Consider the following 19,491-nt stretch of genomic DNA (forward strand, 5'->3'; position numbering starts at 1 on the left):
ACAAAGCAAATTTCCAGGACAGCTGTCACACAGTGAACCCTCTCTCAAAACATAACAGAACAAAACAAAACAGAAATGCCTTCTTGCAGGGCATTGTGGTAAAGCACTCTGGAGGCAGGAGGATCGCTAGGGGCTTGACCAGGCTAGCTTCATGTCAACTTAACCAACAAGCTGAAAGGAGGGAACCTCTATCAAGAAATGTCTCCATAGGCTTTTTCATAGTGACTGATGAGGGAGGAACCAGTCTCTTGTGGGTGGGGCATTTCCTAGGCTGGTGGTCCCAAGTTCTATAAGAAAGCAGTCTGAGCAAGCCATGAAAAGCAAGAGAGAACAGCATTCCTCCATGGCCTCTGCCTCAGCTCCTGCCCTGACCCCCTTAGACGATGGACTACAATGTGGAAGTGTAAGCCAAATTTATAAACCCTTTCCTCCCCAGCTTGCTTCTTGCTCATATTCATGACAACAGAGACCCTAAGACAAAGCTCAAGCCTGCTCTACATAGTGAGTTCCAGACCAGCTGGAGTTGCATACATAATAAAGCCCTGCAGAGAGAGAGAGAGAGAGAGAGAGAGAGAGAGAGAGAGAGAGAGAGAGAGAGAAGAGAGGCGAGCGCCTTCTGGGGCTAGCAAAATGACTCAGTAGGTAAAAGCTCTTGCAGCTAAACCTGAGTTTAATCCCCAGGACCCATGAAAGGAGAGACATGACTCCCATAAACTGTTCTCTGAACTCCTCATGACAAACATGCAAACGAAACAAAAAGTAAGTGCGATCTAAAATCTTTTAACCTAAGAGTTCTAAGAAATAAAATGTTTCAGTTAAAATAAGAATCATCTATGTTGTAGGCAAATGTATTATATAATAATTCATTATAACCAATCAGAAGACCAAGGAAACATAACATCATTTCCCTAGCACAGGTTTGGTTTTTGTTTGTTTGTTTTGGAGTTTTTCTTTGTGTGTGTGTGTGTGGTTTTGAGACAGGTTTGTAACTTTGGAGCATGTCCTGGAACTCACTCTGTAGACCAGGCTGGTCTTGAACTCACAGAGATTCTCTGCCTCCCAAGAGCTGCCACAAAAACAAAAAAGAAACAAAACCAAAAAACAACCACCATCCAGGCCAAGCACAGTGGTTTTGTTTTGTTTTGTTTTTTCTTTTTTTTGGCTTTTCGAGACAGGGTTTCTTTGGAGTCTGTCCTGGAACTAGCTCTTGTATACCAGGCTGGCCTCAAACTCAGAGAAATCTGCCTACCTCTGCCTCTTTAGTGCTGGGATTAAAGGTGTACACCACCAGTACCCAGCTCAAGTACAATGTTTTTAAGCCCACCTGGAGATGTTTCCAAGTTCAGCTAAGGCTGAGAGCCACTGGGCTACTTAAATGATTCTCAACAAGTAACTTGACCTCCTTTAGTTTCAGTCGCATCTGTAATGGAGTTCTGGAATGGATGAACTTTACGGCATTTCAACTCCTAAAATTACGTGGCCACAGGCTCAAGAATTAGAAAACGAATCTAACCAACTCCTTGACCTGACCAGAAAGTAGAGAGACTTATGAGTTAGACAAACATGGCTCTCCTCATACCTTAGTGGAACTATATTACTTTAAAGACACAAAAATCAAGGACAAGATCAACCCGAAGATTCCATTCACTTCAATTTCCTAGAATACTTTTGAAAACTGTCTAGGCTGGTGATCCTTTGCTTTCTACGAAAACTCATCTGAGATAAACAAAGAGTTCCTTCGTGCAATTTATTTTTATGTGTAATAGTGGTTGGTTCACCTGCATGTATATCTGTATACCATATGTATGAAGAACTCACCAGAGCCAGAAAAGGGCACTTAAGAGTCCTTGGGGGCTGGAGTTAAAGACTGTTGTGAATCACCACGTGGGTGCTGGGAATAGAATCCTAGTCTTCTGGAAGACTAGCCAGTGCTCGTTACTGCTGAGCTATCTCTCTAGTACTCTCTATGCAACTGAAGTGAAGGTGTGACTAGAGCCAGGCACAGAGGTGCACACCTGTAATCTCATCTGGAATCCTGTCTGCTATCAATTAGTTGAGCTGCATTTCATCACATAACAGCAATGCGACCTAAGACAAAATGTTAACCCACTGACTGAGTCATCTTATTAGCCCAAGAAACTTTTTTGTTGTTTTGTTTTTTGGGGACAGGGTTTCTCTGTAGTATTTGGAGCCTGTCCTGACCTTGCTCTAGACCAGGCTAGCCTCTAACTCACATAGATCCACCTGTCTCTGCCACAGAGAAATCTGCCTACCTCTGCCTCTTGAGTGCTGGGATTAAAAGCGTGCACCACCACCGTCAGGCTAGAAACTATATTTTTATTTCCTGGATCAACACAATATTTAAAAACTAAGACCATGGAACGTATTTTAAAGGCCAAAGCAATAAACCCCTTTCTAATTTTGTATATCAAAAAAACAAATCCCGAGAATTACAACTAAAAATATGCATATACACCAAAAGAAGGCTCATTATTTACTGCTAAATAACTTTCTGAAAGACATCAAAAATATTAAAAATATTAAGAGCCTAGTAGCAAGTTCTGTACAAAAACACTAAACTGCTTAGCTGTAGAAAGAACTGGAGTAAGGCAGAGGCAGGAGGATTTCTGTGAGTTCGAGGCCAGCCTGGTGTACAAGAGCAGGCAACAAAGTGACCCAGAGAAACCCTGTCTCGAAAAACCAAAACAAAACAACAAAAAACCAACCAACCACCAACAAAAAGAACTGGAGTAATACTAAAGACTTTCATCATTCAACAAAGAAAAACTGACCATCTGAGTATGCAACTCAAGCAGAAAAATAAGGAATGCAAATGAAATGGAGAAGCGGTACAATACAGCACTCCACCTGGAAGAACAGCACAATGACAGGGCAGACAATGTGGGTAAGCTAGTGAACCTGCCATGAGTCAGGGAAGAGCTTTACAACTAGACAGCCATTTACACCTGCAGGTTCCACATACAAAAATTCAACAGTGACTGAATAGTTGTTTCTACTCTCAGAGAACACAGTATAACCACTACTTACAGAGCATTTATCAAGCAATCTTTTCAGTACAGGGAGAATGTTCATCAGTGAGACTTATCTAAGGAGGAACTTATGTACTGGAGAATTTTTGTTTGGGGCTAGGGAGTGGTCTGGAACTGTCTGCATATAGCTGAATTATGATTACTATTAGCTCTTCTCACCTACACTACATCTCCAGTTGTGCTAGCTAAATGCCAGCAAACCATCACACCCAAGCAGCCAGGAGAGATATGTATGGGATATGAAAAGGAACTGAAGTTTCTAGTCAACAGTAAGCATCAAAAAGTTAGTCATTTGAGGCAGCCACTTTGGAAGGAATCCTCCTCTAGTGGGCAAGTACTCACATGGAAGGTATTTGTGGACATGCTGCTAATACTTATGACCACTGACACAGCCATTTTAAAGGCAATGTACCTGCCATTAAGCCAGGAATTCAATGCAAATGAGATTCTCCCATTGTGTTTCCAAAGCAGTCATATACAGTTTTGTCACTAAAACCTGAAAACAAATTTAAACACTCATCAAGCTGGAATAGTAATTATTACAAACATTCATTTGAACATTGTGCAGTGTGAGTAAATGAGAAACATTTACAAATTCGTGAAAGGAAAAAAACCTAGTAGCTGCACAATTTATTTTTGAAAATAAACCTAGAGCTAGGAGGTGGTGGCACACACCTTTAATCCCAGACTCAGGAGATAGAGGCAGGCGGATCTCTGTGAGTTTGAGGCCAGCCTGGTATATAGAGCTAGCTCCAAAACAGCTAGGGCTGTTGCACAGAGATATCTCAAAAAACAAAAGGAAAAAAGAAAAAAAGAGAAAAAAAGGAAAAGTAAAAAAGAAAACAAACCTAGTATAGTGATAATTACTACTTGAAAGAGATTCTAAAGAGGTTACTCAACTAAGGACAAAAGCTTTCACCTTTTTACTATAAGCCTAGATTACTTAAAGAGAAAACTAGGGCTGGAGAGATGGCTCAGCAGTTAAGAGCACTGCTTGCTCTTCCAAAGGTCCTGAGTTCAATTCCCAGCAACCACATGGTGGCTCACAACCATCTGTAATGAGGTCTGGTGCCCTCTTCTGGCCTGCAGGCATACACGCAGATAGAATATTGTATACATAATAAAAAATATATTTAAAAAATAAAGAGAAAACTAAAGCTTGAAATAAAATGCTATATTGTTTACTAATACTTATTAACAATATACAAAAAATACTGCATCTTTAGATTAAAAGATGATGTAGGCGGGGCTGGAAAAATGGCTCAGAGATTAAGAACACAGGCTGCTTGTTCTTCCAGAGGTCCGGAGTTCAATCCCCAGCAATCACATGGAGGCTCACAAGCATCTGTAATGAGATATTGTGCCCTCTTCTGGCCTGCAAGAATACACGCAGGCAGAATACTGTATACATAATAAATCTTAAAACAAAACAAAACAAAAAAACAGAGTAGGCAAAGGGGGAAACTACCACTATATAATCTAAATTAAAATAGCATTAAATGGTTCAGAGAGTAAAAGGACTTGCTTGTTACACAAATATAATTTGAATTCGAACCTGACGATGTGAATTTGGATTACTGGAATCCATATAGAAGTTCTACTTTGTGGTCACATGTCTGTTATCCCAGCACTCCTATGGTAAGAAGGGGCAGGTAAGAAAATTAATCCATCTTTCTCTCTCTCATGTGCACGCACACACACACACACACAAACACGAACACTTACAGGCCAGTTAGCCTGAGTGTGCTACCTCACTGCAAATAGTGCAGGTGCTAACACACCTGCAAACAGTAGGAAACCCTGGCTGGGCCAAAGAGATAGCTCAGCAAATAAGGATGTAGTGGTCAACCTACATCTCAGAGACTCACAAGGTAAGAGGACAGAACAAGTTGTCCTTTGATATCTACATGCACACCAGGGCATGCTGGTGCCGACTAAGACACACACACACACACACACACACACACACACACACACACAGAGAGAGAGAGAGAGAGAGAGAGAGAGAGAGAGAGAGAGAGAGAAGAGAAATTCCAAAGCAAAATAAGTTTACAAAGGACTTTAAATTTATACTCAAATTTCTTTGGATGGTATCCTTGGTATCTCAAAAACCTGACACAGACACCAAAGATTGTTTCCTAAATTTCTCCTCCAAAGCAGATTCTAAATAATTATAGAAACAAAACTGATTATAAGATGTCTATTAACAAGCAATGATCTCAGCAACTGGGAGGCAAAGACAGATGATCTCAGAGTTCAAGGCCAACCTGTGTGTGTGTGGGGGTGACCCTGTGAGGGGATGAGGAGGACGCAGTGGGGAGTTGAAAAAAGGAAAAAAGAAAAGTGTCTACTAACTGCAATGGAAACAGGAAAATTGCATCACTAAACTCAGTGAGAGACTCATAAAACAGCAACTGATACTAGAGCATTATGTGAGAAGAGACAGTAAGCAAAAACTGTAGAAAGTTCTGCTACCAAACAGGGCAAACTAAGTTTGATTCCCAGAACCCACAAGATGGAATTAGGAGGAGAGAACCAATTCCCACAGCTTGTCCTCTGACCTCCAAATGAGGCCTGTGGAGTTTGTGGAAAAATATATAAATGTAATTATTTTTAAAGGTAATCTTCATTGGAGTTATTACCCAGAGGCCATTATTTTAAATCCTGAATCCATTATTTTTCCCACGGAAACTATGTAAAATGTTCCTAAATCAACCTATACACATCAATTTAATTTGCTTTTAAAATACATTCCAGATGTTATAACTTTAACTAGATCAAAGCAGATAGAAATGAGAGTGTATATAAGGTTAATTCCACACTAGCTATAGCATTTAAAGTTTCTAAAAGGGCAAAAATAAGCCATTTTATTGTATGGGTCAGGGGAACCCGCCTGCCTAACCAAAGCAGAGAATGAGAATCAGCCTTGCTCACTGTAGGAGCATCATTATCTGACTTACATTCGTCAGTCATGAGCAGCAGATCCACCTCCACTGCCTGGATGAGCCTATGCGATGTTATTAAAGAGTTTACAGAATTCATTCACAGTGAGACTGGCTTCACTGCCCAGGTGTTTATAACAAACAGGTGGTACAGCATTCATTTGGCAGGGTTTACCCTGCTATAGGAAGTCTAAGTTTAACACATTCCTTTAAAAAGCAAATTTCATGCATTACCTATGGGGGGGAGGAAATCTAATTTTCAAGTTGAAATGGCAAGACCTTGGTTCCAGCTTATCCCTTTCAAAGCCACTGACAATGTAAAGTTGAAAGAGTATCATTTACACAAGTTTTTTCATCGAAAAGATAACAAAAAGACTGATCAAAATAAAATTCATGAAAATGGATTTTTATTTTTAAACATAGCACAACTTCTTCCACAATTTCATATATATATATATATATATATATATATATATTTTTGCACCAAATTACTTGACTTTCATATCAACTCTAAAGCAAGCAGGTAATTGATGATATTCCCTTTCTAAAGATTCTTTTAAAAACACTGTACTCAACGACAAAATACAGTGGACAAGAGGAGAGCAAGACTAAGACACACTTCTCTAAGAACACTATCTAGGGCACTACTAAGGAGAGCAAGACATGAAAACAGTGAAACAGAACACGTTTTATTGTAAGGTGGAAACCAAGAAATAGAGCCACAGTTCAAAGGGGATAAGGGGAAGAAGAGTTTTATTATGATGAGGATGGACATCTGCATACTCTAAAACTGAAAACCCAAGGAAGCAGAGATGCTGGGGTCAAGTATGAAATGCTCCCAGAAGGTTCACATGTTAAAAAACAGTCTGCTACTGGCAGCTATCTTGGGAGATTCTGGAAGAGAGGGAGAGGGGAGGGAGAAAAATCACTGGGGGCATTCCTTTTAAAATCAACCTGCAATTTCTAGTCTCTGCTTCCTGATTCCATGAGGGGAACAGCTTCCTCCTCCACAAGCTCCAGCCACCATGACGTTCTACCCAAATACACGAGGCCAAGTAACCGTGGGACGAATCCTCTGAAACCATGAAGGAAATACCTCACCTGTCCCTTATGCTGCTGCTGCTCTCTTGAATATATGTGGTCACAGTCACATATGGTGCCTAATATATGTGTCCTTTTCAGAAAACGGAGAGAGAGCACAGTGGGAAAAAAATGCAGATTAATCTTAAGCGGTATATCCATAATAGACAGGCATCTAGACAATTTAAAAAGAAAACCACCAGTAACAAGTAGGTAGTTGTAGTAGGACCTTGTAGATGCACTGTCAAAATTATCAATAAGAAAAAAAAAAAAAAACAACTAGGGGCTGGAGAGATGGCTCAGAGGTTAAGAGCATTGCCTGCTCTTCCAAAGGTCCTGAGTTCAACTCCCAGCAACCACATGGTGGCTCACAACCATCTGTAATGAGGTCTGGTGCCCTCTTCTGGCCCGCAGGCATACACGCAGACAGAATATTGTATAGATAATAAATAAATAAATAAATATTTTTTAAAAAAGAAAAAAACTAGTATTTTCAACTGAAAATAATGAATAGAAAATGAAATCTTCCTGCGGCAGTGGAAGACGGAGTGGATTACAATGACTGTCAGGTAAGAACTGATGTTTACATTCAAGAGTCTGAGACAAGTTCATGCAACTAAGTATTTGTCTGACTTCACAAGTCCAAGTGGAAACATCAAAGCAAATTTTAGAGCTTCTGTAATTCCCAATCAAGAACAATGATGTAGGAGTAGGACCATACTGCCCAGCACTGTTGACATCAAACTGTATATACATATTATTTCAAATCCACGGCATCTTCAAAAGGCTATCGGGTACACTTCTGGTGCTGTTGTTCTCATTTTACAGAGGACACAGCTGGGTGACCTACTCAAGGTCACAAATCAGCTACCTGATGGTGTCCCAACTTGGTCTGGGCGCTGTGCTGAGTCTTCCAAGCATGTGACCCAACTCTTGATAAGCAATCATAGAAGTGACAAGATAAAGGTCTGAGAGCCAGTGAAAAGGAAATTTCAATCAAGTGCCTTTAAAAAAATCTCATTAGAGTTAGAATCAAGAAATCAAAACAGAGTAGATGGCTAAAAACACTCAAAACGTTACTGGGTGTGTGGTGTTGGCTGAGAAATGCCCAGTATGCTCAGATATTTGAACACTTGGTCCCCAGGCGGTGGTACTGTTTGTGGAGGAACCTTGTGGAGGAAGTACATCTCTGGGGGTTGCTTTAAGAGTTAGCATAGCCTAGGCAGGCGGTGGTAGCACACGCCTTTAATCCTAGCACTTGGGAGGCAGAAGCAGGCAGATCTCAGTTAAGACTGAGGCCAGCCTGGTCTACAAAGGGGGTTCCAGGATAGCCAGGACTGTTATAGAGAAACTCTACCTCGAAGGCGGGGGAGATTTATAGCCTCATTCCATTTCTAGTTCACTCTCTCTCCAGGCAAGGGGATGAAATGGGGTCTGTCTTTCATTTTTCTGCTCTGGCCTGCTGCTGCCAGGATTCCCTGGCCACTTTGAACTCTCCCTCTAGAACCATAAGCCAAAATACTCTCTCTCTTCCTTATGAGTGTCTTGTCCCAGCAACAGACAGTAACTAATACACTAGGTTTGGGGGAAATGGCAGTTACCAAGAATGTGGAGAACTAACTTCTAATAATGGGACTGAAGTTGAGACAAAATACAGACCACTGCATACAAGACAAACGAATAAAAGGCCAAGGTACAAGACATCTTTCATAGATAATCAAACTAACGTCACTTACTATTCATGATATATGTTAACCACATTTTTTCAGCAATCTGGGTTTCCTTTTAAAATAATGCCTACGTACTCCATGTTATGAAGCTGAGAAGTACTATGTTCAACTTCATGTTTTTAAAACCACAAATTAGGAAAAAGGATAATTGCAGAGATAAATAGAATACTATCTGTCCATTGCTACTACTCTACTTCCGCACGCGACATCCACTTCAATACAGCTTCTAGCTCCATTTCTACCAGGACACTACTGCTCACTAAGGTCAACAAAGACCTGCAAACCACCCAAACCAAAGATCAGGTCTGTTTTTATCCTTTTCATCTCTGAAACAGATATAACTGACCCCTTTTTCTTCTTAAAACTCTTACATTAGCCGGGAGTGGTGGCACACACCTTTAATCCCAGAACTCCAGAGGCAGAGGCAGAGGCAGAGGAATTGCATCAGCTGTAGGCCAGCCTGGTCTGCAGAGCTAGTTCCAAGACAGCTAGGGCTGTTACACAGAGAAATCTGTCTCAAAACACCAACTCTTAAAATTATTCCTGTCCCAGACTTTTCTGAGAGAGCTTTATTCCTCCACATATTAAGACATGCCAGAATCCAATCCTAAATTCCATGCTATTACTTGCAGCATTCTATCAGTCACCAAAGTACAGAAGCTAAATGACTTACAAAGGATAACTTAAGGATACCGCTCACATTTCTCAAAGACTAGGCTCTCAATGACGACAGAGCTTTTATCTACTCACATAAATTAAAGGAAGGAGCACAATGGCCATCTCCCATCTAAAATTCTCTGTAATCCAGACTCAACAAATGACATTTCCTCCTCAATCTTCCTACTCCAACCCCCAATTCTGTTCTTTTCAGTCTTCCACATTTCTGGAAAGAATAGAAGCATTCACACAATTTACATTACCAAATTAACAGTGTCAACACACCAAAAAAATTTTCCCAATTCTACCTTGCAAAATATCAAGATATCAAGTCCAGCGGGGGGGGGGGGGGGGGGGCGGGGGGGGGATGGCGAAGGGACACAACACACACCCTTAATCCCAGCACTCAGGAGGCAGAGGCAGGCAGATCTCTGTGAGTTCAAGGTCAGCCTGGTCTACAAGAGCTAGTTTCAGGACAGGCACAAAAGTTACAGAGAAACCCTGTCTCGTAAACCAAAATAAAATAAAATAAAACATATCAAGTCCATCTCCAATCTTGGTCAAAAGTTCAATTGCTTAAAATTACTGCACAAGCCCCCCAAAAGCCCCCACCTTGCTTTCTTTTTTGTCCACTCCACTTCCCATTTCCCACACAAGAACAGATAACCTTTAAAAAGAAAAGAGAGAGAGACATATGACTCATGATGACTCACAACATTCAGGTAGAATAGGATTGCCATAGGTTTGAGGCTGGATGAGGCACAAAAAAAAAAAAAACAAAAAAAAAACAAAAAAAAACAAGAGGAAACCCCACAATTTTTCAAAATGCTTCTCATCTTTGAAAAATCCCATCCTACAACACTGTAATTGCTCTGAGCCCTTGTCTCTCAGTTCCTCATCATTACCTCAAAAACACTGGGCCTTTTATATTCCCAACACATTCTTAACATCCTAAAGTCTGTAATCTAAAGGTTCTTCATTGAAAAGATTCCTTATTTTGCAGCATGCTATGGTCAGATGTCAGCTTGTTGCTCAGATATCACCTTCTGTACTGACTGTGAAGCAGCCACCTAGTCCAGGACCATCAATCACATCATCCATCATCTCACCCAACTTCAGTTTCTACAGAGCACTTATCACACACATAGATGTCAGCAACTTCAGCTACCAGTAGAATGCATCCACCAGTGAAAATCTTTACTGAATGCATAAGGAAAATAAAAAGCGTACTGTGGGCACAGAAAGTAAAAGCTGTGAGAAAACCCAAACCAGATTTTGTAATCTTACTGTATCTTCCCTATCTATATGCTAAAACCCTTGCAATATAATTTAACATATTTACTATTCATGTCTAAATAACCTAGAAAACACTGACTATTGAAAAAATAAACCAAAACAGAAATCACTAAAAAGTAATGGCTAGCAAATATTGTATACAGAATAAAAACTAAAGCAGTTATTTTATAACAACCTCAAAAATTATGCAATAACCACAAAGGGAGGTAATTCTTTGTAAATCACTACAAAGCAAACTACCGATTTAGAGATATAAATATCTTTATTTTAACAAAAGTACACAAATGCTGGCAAAATGGTTCAGCAGATAAAAGCACACAAGCCTAGTGACCTTGAGTCTTATCCCTAGAATAGAACCCATAAAAGTAGAGAACCAACTCCCCAAAGTTCTGATCTACACACACACACACACACACACAGTGAAATGTGCACTTCCCCATGGACACACAATAAAAATAATTTAAAAGCCCAACACAATGTGTGTACCATACATAAAAAACAAACTGAAAAGCAAAAAAATACAAATAGTTTTATTATTACTTATAATGTACTCACTCACATTAAAGTTCTGATATTTGAAGAACACCACAGATTTAAGTCCTTCTGTCCATGCACCCTACCTCATCTTACTCAAAATATTTAACTAGCATCAAGCATAAGCAGACTGCAATATTAACTTGTATATTATAAACTGTCAACACTTAGTGATACATTAAGACACTGCACCAGGGGCTGGCAAAAGGACTCAACAGACAAAGATGCTTGCTGAGATCTGATGATCCATGCTGGATCCTCAGGACCCACGTGGTGGGAAAAGAATACTGATTCCTGCTGGGCAGTGGTAGTGCATGTCTTTAATCCCAGTACCTGGGAGGCACAGGCAGGCGGATCTCTGTGAGTTCAAGACCAGTCTGGTCTACAAGAGCTAGTTCCAGGACAGGCTCCAAAGCTACAGAGAAACCCTGTCTCGAAAAAAACCAAACCAAACCAAACAAACAAACAAAAAAGGTGTTACTCTATCTAAAAAGTTGGAACTTCTGTAAAGGTGATGGTGAAGACAGTAGATCCAAGTAAATGGCCCAAAATGGTAAAAGTCTGGTGGGGACTCGGTGGTGACTCAAGGGTTACCAGATTTCAAACTCCAACACCTACATGGTGACTAAGTCCGGAACTCCACTCTAGGGGACTCTGATGCCCTCTTCTGGCCTCCACAGGCACTGCACAAAGGTGGCACAAAGAACATGTGTAGACAAAACACCCACACACAAAAATTAAAACTTTCCTAAATATTTTTTTAGTCTTGCCACTTTAAAAAAAAAAATCAGAGGTGCCTTTGCCCTTTAGCCACTGATTCTCAACTAGGTGATAAGACTCCCAGAAAACCCATACCATGCTTTCACTATCCCTGCTCAGCATCACCAGCAGAGTTCACTCAGCACTGACCAATCACTCCTTGGTTGAGCCCTTAGCTCTTAATCCTTTCTCAGTTTGCTCATGTTCACACCATGATGCTAAGAGTTTCTCTCTTTTTGGTCTTTGGAGACAGGGTTTCTCTGTGTAGCTCTGGTTGTTTTGGAATTCACTCCATAATCAGGCTGGTGTGGTGGAATAATCTTTTTCTATGAATGTGTGAATGTGTCACTCAGACTGGTCTAATAAAAAGCTGAACAGTCAATAGCGAAGCAGGATTTTTAGAGCAGATGATGCTGCGAAGAAGGGTGGGAGAAACCAGACACAGAATGAGTTGGTGGTACAAAATGGGACAGAGGTAAAAGCCACATGACGGACTGCATATCAATAAAATTATGGATTAATTTAAGTTATAAGAGCTAGTTAGCAACAAGCCTAAACTATTGGTTAAGATTTCATAATTAGGGGCTGGAGAGATGGCTCATACGTAAGGAGCATTAACTGCTCTTCCAGAGGTCCCAGTTCAATCCCCAGCAACCACATGGTGGCTCACAGCCATCTACTATGAGATCTAGTGCCCTTTTCTGGTGTTCAGGCAAAAATATGCAGCCAAAATATTGTATACATAATAATTAAATAATAATTTTAAGAATTTCATAATTAATAAGTCTCTGTTTCATGATTTGGGAGCTGACAGGAGAGCCAATAAAATCTGACTAGAGGCTGGCCTTGAACTCAAAGATCCACCTGCCTCTGCCTCCCCAGTGCTGGGATTAAAGGTACCATGCTTGGCATTCCCAAGAGTTCCTAAATAAGGCACCTTAAATTACTTAATTCCCTCAGTCCCTTCTAAATAAAAACTAATTAAGGGCAAACCTGAAACCAGTTCCATGGGCAAATGTAAATTGTAGAGATTCCTAAAATCCTAACTGTAAAACATATTCATTCATTCATTCATTCATTCATTGGGGTGGGGTGCCCAAGTGCCAAAGTACCCAAAACAGTGAGCAAGTTGTCAGAAGAAAACTTCGGGACTCAGTTCTCTTCTACCACAGACGTCCAGGGGTTTGAATTTAGGTCATTAGAAACTTTTATCTGTCCCATCTACTCATAAAAATCTCTGGTCACATTTTTGAAACAAAGTATTTAGTATCATCCACTGTTAAAATAGTCTTCACTTTTATTTATACTGGAATTCTAAAACACTGTATCAAAAAAAAATTGAGCTGTGTGTGGTGGTGCCCACCTTTAGTCCTAGAACTGAAGAAGCACAGAGCCAGGCAGAACTCTGTGAGTTCAGGTACAGTCTGGATTACAAAGTGAGTTCCAGGACAGAAGGGGTTACACAGAGAAACCTGTCTAGAAAACAAAACAAAACAAACAAACAAAAAGTATCAACTATCTCTAAACCCTACTGGGCACTGGCCACATAGCTTTAATCCCAGCAGAGGCAGAAGCAGGTGTTTTTCTGTGTGTTCCAGGTCAGTCAGGACTACATAGTGAAACAATGTCTCAAATACATGCATGAATAAACTAACAAATAAACAAATGAAAGAGAAAACGTGTGTCTGCTAATCAAACTCACTACAGATGGAAATAAAGAGGCCATGGTCCAAATCTTGTCTAGTGTGCATAAAGCCCAAGGCACCTGTACTGGATTCCCAGCACAAAGAAAGCGTGCGGCACGAAATATGGAATCAAAACATGCCTTAAAAAAAACTTTTTTTTGCAATACTGGTTTTTATTACATTAACATCAACAAATTATTTGTTCTAGTAACCAAAGTTGAATAAGTCACTAACAACTCACCAAACATGTATTTCTAAAAGTGTAAAATATTACATCCCCTGGAAATAAACTTGTAAATAATAAGCACAGTTAGGAATTTAATACTGCACTGCCTCCATGATAATAGTAGACATGTGGAAGGCCTAAAGTGTGGCACAAATTTTATACAGTGTGTGCAGCACGTTTATTTCAGTAGTGTGAAGTTACTACGAAACTACAACAAATTCAGGTATAAAAAAATAAAGTAAAACCTATTTCTCTGCTTTAGTGATTCTGGGACAAATTAGTATTTTAAGCTCAAAAAAGCTACCATGACTTATCCCATCATTTATCACCCCCAATGAACAAAAGCCAAGTAGGCATTTTACATATTTTGCTTAACATCATTGAGTTGACAACTGTGCTGCCATGTTTTTCAAGGTCTGGTGATGGACCTGAGGGACTCACACACACTTGCATCTCCAGCCCTGCACTTTCATCTCTGCTTTGTTTCGAGGCAGGGTTTTTCTGTGTAACCGCTCTGGCCGTTCCGAAACTTGCTCTGCAGAGGAGGCTGGCTTCCAACTCACAGAGATCCGCCTGCCTCTGCCTCCTGAGTGCTGGGATCAAGGGTATGCCACTGCTGGCCTTTTCTTTAATGCTATGTGCATTATTGGCGTTGGCCTGCATATATTGTGTGAGGGTATCAGAGCCCCTGGAACTAGAGTTACAGACAGTGTGAGCTGTCATGTGGGTGCTGGGAATTGATCCTGGAAGAGCAGCCAGTATTCTTAACCACAGAACTATCTCTCCAAGCCCACACGTTCATCTTAATTTACTATTCAGTACGCTCAGTAGTAAAGGAACATTCGATGAGAATTTTATTCTATGGGGCCACAGTCCGCTAGGTTATAACCACCACTTCTGAAGAAACGGCAGAGTTCTCATATGTAACTGGTACTTTCTGTACCTTCAAGACTTACTGCATATAGAATCATTTTGTGCCACAATTTCAAAAATGTCTGAATTCTCGGCTTCTTATTAAAGATGTAGAAGACTTTAAGAGTATTCGATAAGTAAAACCTAACACTGTAACTTCACAGACATGTATCTATACTTTAATTACATAATAGACCTCATTTATGAACCAACTAAATGCCATTTAATCCTCACATCTCTGCTGGTACTATTCCTATTTCAGAAATGGAGCAGGGTAATTTGTCCACGTCGTAGTAAACGAGCTACAGCGCCACAAACAGAACTCGGCTCTATTTAATTAACACCACGTCAGTGGATCTTCAACCAAAATAGGATCAGTCATTTATAAAACAAAACAAATATGCAGTTATTTGCTGGCTTACTACAATTCCATAGCACGTGAGGAAATTTACACGCATGGCATTTATAGATTCCTGCCAAAGTTGTATCAACTTCAATATAGTACATCTTTTTTTATAGGCAGAACTGGAGACAGCATCGGAATTTATCACGTGAACTCGTTAAGTGTAACCGGCTTTAACCGCAGAAAACAAAGTTTTTATATATTTTTTCCCTCCCTTCAAATACTACTGTTCAGAGAATCCGAGGAGCGTGCAGGTTCCCAAGACGACGGAGAGACCGTTTAAATCCGGATCTGAAGGTTTAATGCAAAAATTCTTCACCACCAACAAGGCCTCAGAGCGTGATCTACCTGTGGGGGTGGGTCCGGCGGATAGGGGGAGGTACGTAAAAACTATCCAAGCTAGACATAAATAAAAGCGTTTCTTCTAAGAGGCGAAGAATTCATCCCCCCCCCCCACCATCTCTCCTTGGAGCAGACAAAACCAGGCACACTTAAGGCCATCACCTTGGGTAACCAACCGATCCCTAGATCTCCGCACCCAACCAGGTCGTGGGAGGGTGGTGGCGACGCCTGGATCGCCCTCCCCCACCTGTGTGTGCACTTCAGGCCAGGCTCCAGCGCCCAGGCCGCCAGGCCTCCCCTCCCCCCCCTCCGGTCCCACGACCACGCGCTCCGGGCCGCTGCCTCCAGTGTCCATGCGGGCCGGTGCTGCTCCACGCCATCTGCCTCCAGGCCTTCCCGGTCCCCGGCCCACAAAGCCCGCGGTGACCTCACGCCCCACTGGGGGGCCCCTCCCGCGCCACCTCCGACCCGGGCCCGCGCTCCCCTCGCCCTGCCGCGCGTACCGTCTCCTCCGGGTCGATGTCGATCTTGAAGGTCTGCTGCTGAAGGGTCTTCAGAGTGACCTGCATGGTGCCTGCGCCGGGGCCTGGACGCCCCGGGGTGGCCGCGATCCTCGAGCTCTCAGGAGGAAGGCGGTGGGGGTGGGGGCTTGTCACATTCGCCCCGCCGAGTCTCGCTCTCCCCGGGCCCCTCGTCCCCTAGCCGCGCCGCCGGTCCCGCCGCCTTCCCCACAAGCTCGGCCCGCGGTGCTTCCTCTCACGCGCCAGCCACCGGGCCCGCAGGAGGCGCCAGGGACTCCCCGACGACCGCAGAGAATCCGCTACCTCACCACAGGATGGTGGCCGCCATCACCGTGACTCGCCGAGACGTGCCCCCTCCCCCACCAGGAAAACCCGGAGGATGGGGCCAGACCCGGGCGATCTGAGCAGGCGCGGGGTGCGGCGACGCAGTGCGCAGGCGTCAACAGGAACTCCGCCCGGGAATTGGAGGCGGGGCGATGGGCGGGGCTGGAATGCCGGCGGCGCGCTGAGGACGTGCGCAGGCGCACATCACCTTGCCGAAGGGCTCGGGGCGGCCTGGTCCGGTCCGCCCGCCTTCGGTCGCTCCGCCTACGTCCAGGCTCCGCCTAGCGGCCCGAGTTGCGCAATACGTAGCCGGGGAACGGCTACGTGGAGACCGGGCTGAGTAGCTGCGGAGCTTGGAGCTTGGAACCTAGAGGGCAGTGGAGCGGGCGGAGCCTTAGTGGATGGATTGCCTGGGGCCCGCCCTGATGGGGTGCACGCCGCGGGCCGGACGTGTGTAATGCGGGTTGCTTCTCTGATCCTGGCACACTGACTCCAGCGCCGGACTGCTTGCTTGCGAAATTTTGCGTGCTCTCACTAACCTTGGGATCTCCGACCTGTAAAGAAAGGCGGATTTAAGAAGGAGGCCCAGCTGTATCACGCCTTTCACTGCTTCGTTTTCCCGTCCCTGTTGTGGGGTTATTGGTGGATATTAAGCAGTTGCTCTCCGTCTCACCCCCAAGCGGTTTCCTTTGCATTTGGGCCCTTCTAATCTTTGCTCAGATGTCGCCTTCTTGATGAAGTCTATCCTGCCTACCCCACTTAAAGTAACAGCGTCTCCAGAATCCATTGACCAAATCTACTTTGCTCTGTAATATTATCGCCTTCTGATAACTATACAGTGCGTCTATTTAGCATGCATGTCATCCCTTCCTTTACCCTAACCCCCAGGCTGCACAAAGGCATGGATTTTGTTCTGTCCAGAGTATACCCCCCAGAGCCTACAAAACGAGTCTAGCATGTTGTAGTAGGTACAAGGTAAACAGAGGAATGGGTGGACATCTCAGACAGTAAAAGTGAGATGTCACTCATCTCGCTAGTGACAGGAGAGAGTGGGATGGTGCGTGTAAATCTTAGTGTTAAAGTTAAGTACATAGCTTTCGCCGCGTGTCTCTTTACACAGAGATAAGAAGACTGGAGTGCAGAGGTGTCAAGTATTAAGCACCCAGCCACCAGAATAGTGACACCATAGGTGCTTGTATGCTGCTTCCTACTAGCGCAGTGACCGTTGTTAGACTTAAAAAGTGAAGATGAATTCAAAGCAGTCACAATCAGACCAGAGTGAGGACAATTACAAACGACCTCTCTGAGCCAGCATCCTCGAGACAGTATCACTATTCGGATTTTCATGGATTCTAGAAGCTAGGCTATAATTCTTCCACGTCCCAGCACTGTGGTAAATGTGTAATTCTCTGCCTCCTGTCTTCCTGTGGATGTAGTCTTAGTCACCAGGTGATCTCAACCCTTGCTCTGAAAACCTGGTAGCTGGAATCTCTGCCTTTAGCCGTAGGGTTAGCCAAAGGCAAAAGCAGAATTGTTTGCAGTGGAATGGGATGCTGGGGGGCAAAATAAAACAGCATTTGACTTCCTTATGGACTTTCCCCTGCAAACCTGTTTCTTTTCTCCTAGTGTCCCCGAGTTCGTGACATATCCATCTCTCAAGGTACTCAGACCAAAGCTTAGACTCCATCCTTAAGTTCCTTTTGTTCCTGGCTCCTGCTGCCTAGCTACCACATCCAAACCATTGTTAGTTTACTCTCCAATCTGTACCTTCAAGTTCAGCCATTTTTCCTCATTTCTGCTTCTACAACATCATCAGTCACCAATCTCCTAATGAGTCTTTGATTCCAATTTCTACCCCCCCACAACAATCCAGCAGTCAAAGAAGCACCCAATATCCAATATGTTAAACTTCAGATTTTTTTTTTGTTTTCTTCTTCTCTCTCTCTTTGGTTTTTCGAGACAGGGTTTCTTTGTGTAGGCTTGGTTGTCCTGAAACTCTTTCTGTAGTCCAGGGTGGCCTCGAACTCACAGAGATCTGCCTGCCTATACCTCCTAAATATTGGAGCTAAAGGCATGCACCACCATCACTTTGCAGTTTGGCTTTGGTTCTTAAGACAGGGTCTCAACTACATAGCTGAAGCTTAACTGAAGCTTGCAATCTCCTGCTTCAGCCTCCTGAGGGCTCAAATTAGAGGGTAGACCACTATTCCTGGATCAGAATTGTCTTTTTAAACCACAAATCAAAAGCCAGGCAGTGGTGGCACGTACCTTTAATCCCAGCACTCAGGAGGCAGAGGCAGGCAGATCTCTGTGAGTTCAAGGCCAGCCTGATCTGCCAGAGCTAGTTTTAGGACAGGCTCTAAAGCTACAGAGAAACCCTGTCTCGAAAAACAAAAACAAATGAACAAAAAAAACCATAAATCAAATCATGTCACATTTATTCTTAATCTCTGTGTTGGACTTCCTGATAAGACAGAATGACACAGTAATCAATTTAAGAGGAAAGTTAGCTTTTGGTTCACAGTTTGAGAGGTGTCAGTCTATAGACACTTGCTCATGTTGTTTTGGGCCTGTGGCCACACAATATATTGTATTGGGATTGGGAGCTGGCAATGGAGCTGCTGCTTTGCGGTATACAGACTCTAAGAAAGGGAGGAGATGGGGTCTTCACTGCCTTCAAGACCATACCCCCAGCAACCTAACTTCCTTCCACCTCACACAGCTCCACTGTCTTAAGGAGGAGACATTTAAGATTCAAACCATACACTCTAGAGGCAGAGGCAGGCAGATCTCTGTGAGTTCGAGGCCAGCCTGGTCTCCAAGAGCTAGTTCCAGGACAGGCTCCAAAGCTACAGAGAAACCCTGTCTCGAAAAACAAAACAAAACAAAAAACCCCACAAGATTCGGACCATAACAATATCTAATTGTCCGTTAGACTAAAATGAAAGCTCCCCTTGGCCTTTGAAAGCCCTCATGGTCTGACTCTTGTCAAAGTCTCTGAACCGTGTCTCCCTCCTGTTTACCGCCATC

At 42.9% G+C, this 19,491-nt stretch overlaps 1 protein-coding gene across 2 annotated transcripts in view; it reads right to left on the minus strand.

The window, feature by feature from the left end:
• Rad23b (RAD23 nucleotide excision repair protein B) overlaps positions 1 to 16,509 on the minus strand; it is a 40,118-nt gene extending 23,609 nt beyond the window's left edge. The window contains exon 1 of one of the 2 annotated variants that reach the window (XM_048419827.3): positions 16,120 to 16,509. In XM_048419827.3, the coding sequence (XP_048275784.1) occupies positions 16,120 to 16,185 (66 nt within the window). In that variant the 5' untranslated portion in view covers positions 16,186 to 16,509. Of the gene's footprint in view, positions 1 to 10,071; positions 10,120 to 16,119 lie in introns of those variants that run through there. The other variant, XM_087897118.1, reaches the window with a different exon arrangement.
• Positions 16,510 to 19,491: the final 2,982 nt, after the last annotated feature.

The sequence above is a fragment of the Myodes glareolus genome, chromosome 16 (genome assembly GCF_982192425.1).
Source record: "Myodes glareolus chromosome 16, mMyoGla1.1, whole genome shotgun sequence".
In the NCBI taxonomy this organism is placed as follows: domain Eukaryota; kingdom Metazoa; phylum Chordata; class Mammalia; order Rodentia; family Cricetidae; genus Myodes; species Myodes glareolus.